Source organism: Penaeus chinensis, chromosome 33 (genome assembly GCF_019202785.1).
Source record: "Penaeus chinensis breed Huanghai No. 1 chromosome 33, ASM1920278v2, whole genome shotgun sequence".
Classification (NCBI taxonomy): domain Eukaryota; kingdom Metazoa; phylum Arthropoda; class Malacostraca; order Decapoda; family Penaeidae; genus Penaeus; species Penaeus chinensis.
Window position 1 is genome coordinate 10,745,736 of NC_061851.1, and position 2,500 is coordinate 10,748,235.

General features: G+C 39.3%; 2 protein-coding genes across 3 annotated transcripts in view; one reads left to right on the plus strand and one right to left on the minus strand.

The window, feature by feature from the left end:
- Positions 1-772, minus strand: part of LOC125043197 (nuclear RNA export factor 1-like) — a 6,364-nt gene extending 5,592 nt beyond the window's left edge. Inside the window, exon 1 of the mRNA XM_047639195.1 lies at positions 664-772. The gene's annotated coding sequence lies outside the window, so the exon portion shown is untranslated. The remainder of the gene's footprint in view (positions 1-663) is intronic.
- Positions 773-1,258: 486 nt separating this feature from the next.
- Positions 1,259-2,500, plus strand: part of LOC125043398 (AP-3 complex subunit delta-1-like) — a 41,037-nt gene continuing 39,795 nt past the window's right edge. For both annotated transcript variants that reach the window (XM_047639500.1, XM_047639501.1), the window contains exon 1: positions 1,259-1,524. In XM_047639500.1, the coding sequence (XP_047495456.1) occupies positions 1,429-1,524 (96 nt within the window). In that variant the 5' untranslated portion in view covers positions 1,259-1,428. The remainder of the gene's footprint in view (positions 1,525-2,500) is intronic.

Below are 2,500 nucleotides of genomic sequence, written 5' to 3' on the forward strand. Positions count from 1 at the left end.
CCAAATCAGACCCCTCCTGGAGGGTTGCTGACCCCAACATCCACCAAGGAAAACAAAGACTCCTCCATGTATTCACAGCAGGAGAGGGCATCGGATAGACTCAGCATTAGGCGCTCCTGCATGTCGGTCGTGTGCTCTACCCTGCCATGGGTAGAGCAAGAATTGCACACTGTGCACTTGCGTTTGAAACTCCCGTAAAAATAATCAAAGGACACTTCACAAACTACCCAGCTACATGGGTTAGTACCGTTAGCAATCGTGGACTGAAATCAAAATACTAGAAGTGGCCAGGACAAATTGCGAGCAATCTAATGTATGACTTGTTAGTAATGACAAAGAACATTTTCCGGTAGTAACACATAACAAATGCAGCAATTTCCCCAATGGAGTAATTAAATATCAAGGAGGCTCCCTAACTTTATAACTGTAAGGACCAAAGTTGTTTAGTATCGGTAAACGTCCTAACACAAAAACTTACATTCTAAGACTTTCATCATGTGAACAACAAATAAATATTAACGTTTTTGCTCAAACTCTCCTTAATCTATAAATATCGCTCAACTAAATACGCGTATAACAATTATCTATTCACATCTACCAACTACATAGATGTTCCAGTTATCTAGGTTGCATAGTTTTAATAACATATAAAAGAATACACACCAACGTGATAAGGTGGTCTTGTCGAGCATGGATTTGTTTTGGTTCCCCACTCCCTGTGCTCAACGGGGGAACACCTTTTAATTTTGATTTAATGAGTTTTAGTTTTCACTTACTTCGTGAAAATATGCATATCTATAATAAGATTATTTAAAATTCGCTGTTAGTCTTGTGTGGTATGAGACGGTACTTCCCTTCTCATATGAAAGATTGTCTAACTACTGAGGGCGATTATTGTATATATTTTATTTGGTAAATTATAAGTGGATACGTAAATAAGTTGGAAAAATATTTTTAAAAATTAATATAAACATTTATGTACACGAACAGAAAAGCCGAATAAGTATTTGCGAAAGGGTTTTACATCCGAATGACAGACTCGGACCGGAGAATCACAAGCTGTCAAAAGAAAGAAAAGAAAAAGTATATCCACCTTTACTGTCTATAACATGAAGGACTATTCATCCCTCAAAGACACTTAAAGATTTCATAGAATTACACCCAAATAACTACATAAACCAAAGAAAAGGTAGTAAACCAGCGATTTTTGTTGAAAATGGAGCATTATGGGAAGGTTGCAACGTCACATGACCATCCCCACTCCCTGTGCTCGCCAGTGGAAAACATCTGGTTCCAGTGACAGGAAGGAGGATTTCGCCTTCCGAGGACTCAATTATGTAGATCTTATGACGATGCCTTGTCTGTGAAAACAACTCCTTGTCGAGAAATACCTTTGAGGAAGCCGGTGAAGAGAGACAGAGCGAGAAAATGGCGCTGCGCAAGGTGAAAGGCAACCTGGAGAGGATGTTTGACAAGAACCTCACCGATTTGGTCCGGGGAATCCGTAACAATAAGGAGACAGAGGTGAGGAAAATGACAGGGCTGAGAAGGGGAAAGGAACCTTATTTTGGGGACGATGCGTTAGGTAGTGAGGGGAAATTGAGGAGGAACAAGGGATGAGGGGAGTGACAGGGTCGTTGTAAGGCGTGATTCATGTCGTTGCAAATTGACGTATCGTAGGCCTATACAATCAAGCTCTGTTGTTATTGTTTTTGCAAGTGAATTATTAAGTGAAGGATTTTTGTTTGTTATATTTTGTCATTTATTTCGTTAAATGAAGAATGTATTACATGTTACATGAGCATAAGCTTATTTTTTTATTCATTATGAAAGGTGGGGTTTTTGCCTCTCATTTACAGATTCAAGGGATTTATGTAAAATGTATAAAAGGTCATGTAATGGGGGAACATATTAGGGATAAAGTAGAGGTAAATATCCAAAAGATATAAGATGAACCAGTCTCAAAGTTAATTTAATATGGGTGTATAGGGTGGAGGTTTGAGGACTGCCTGGAGTGCGAAGTGTGAGAGTTCCGACAATCATTGGTCATGCTGCTGCCAAGTTGGACGATGCATTCCAGGTTATTCAGCAAAGCTCACAATATCTTTATATTGACATATAAAAGACTGACATTCTAACTATGTGAAAATAGCCTAATTTCTAGAGCTAATGCAGGTGTCTTTTAAATATTTACCAGAAAAAATATATCATGGACTTGATAAGAACTTTGATGAGTAATTACATGTCATTACTGATGTCATGGGCAAGTAAAAGCAAATGTATTGTAGCTAAGTCTCTCTCTACCTCTACCTCTACCTCTACCTCTACCTCTACCTCTACCTCTACCTCTACCTCTACCTCTACCTCTACCTCTACCTCTACCTCTACCTCTACCTCTACCTACCTACCTACCTACCTACCTACCTACCTACCTACCTACCTACCTACCTACCTACCTACCTACCTACCTACCTACCTACCTACCTACCTACCTCCCTAC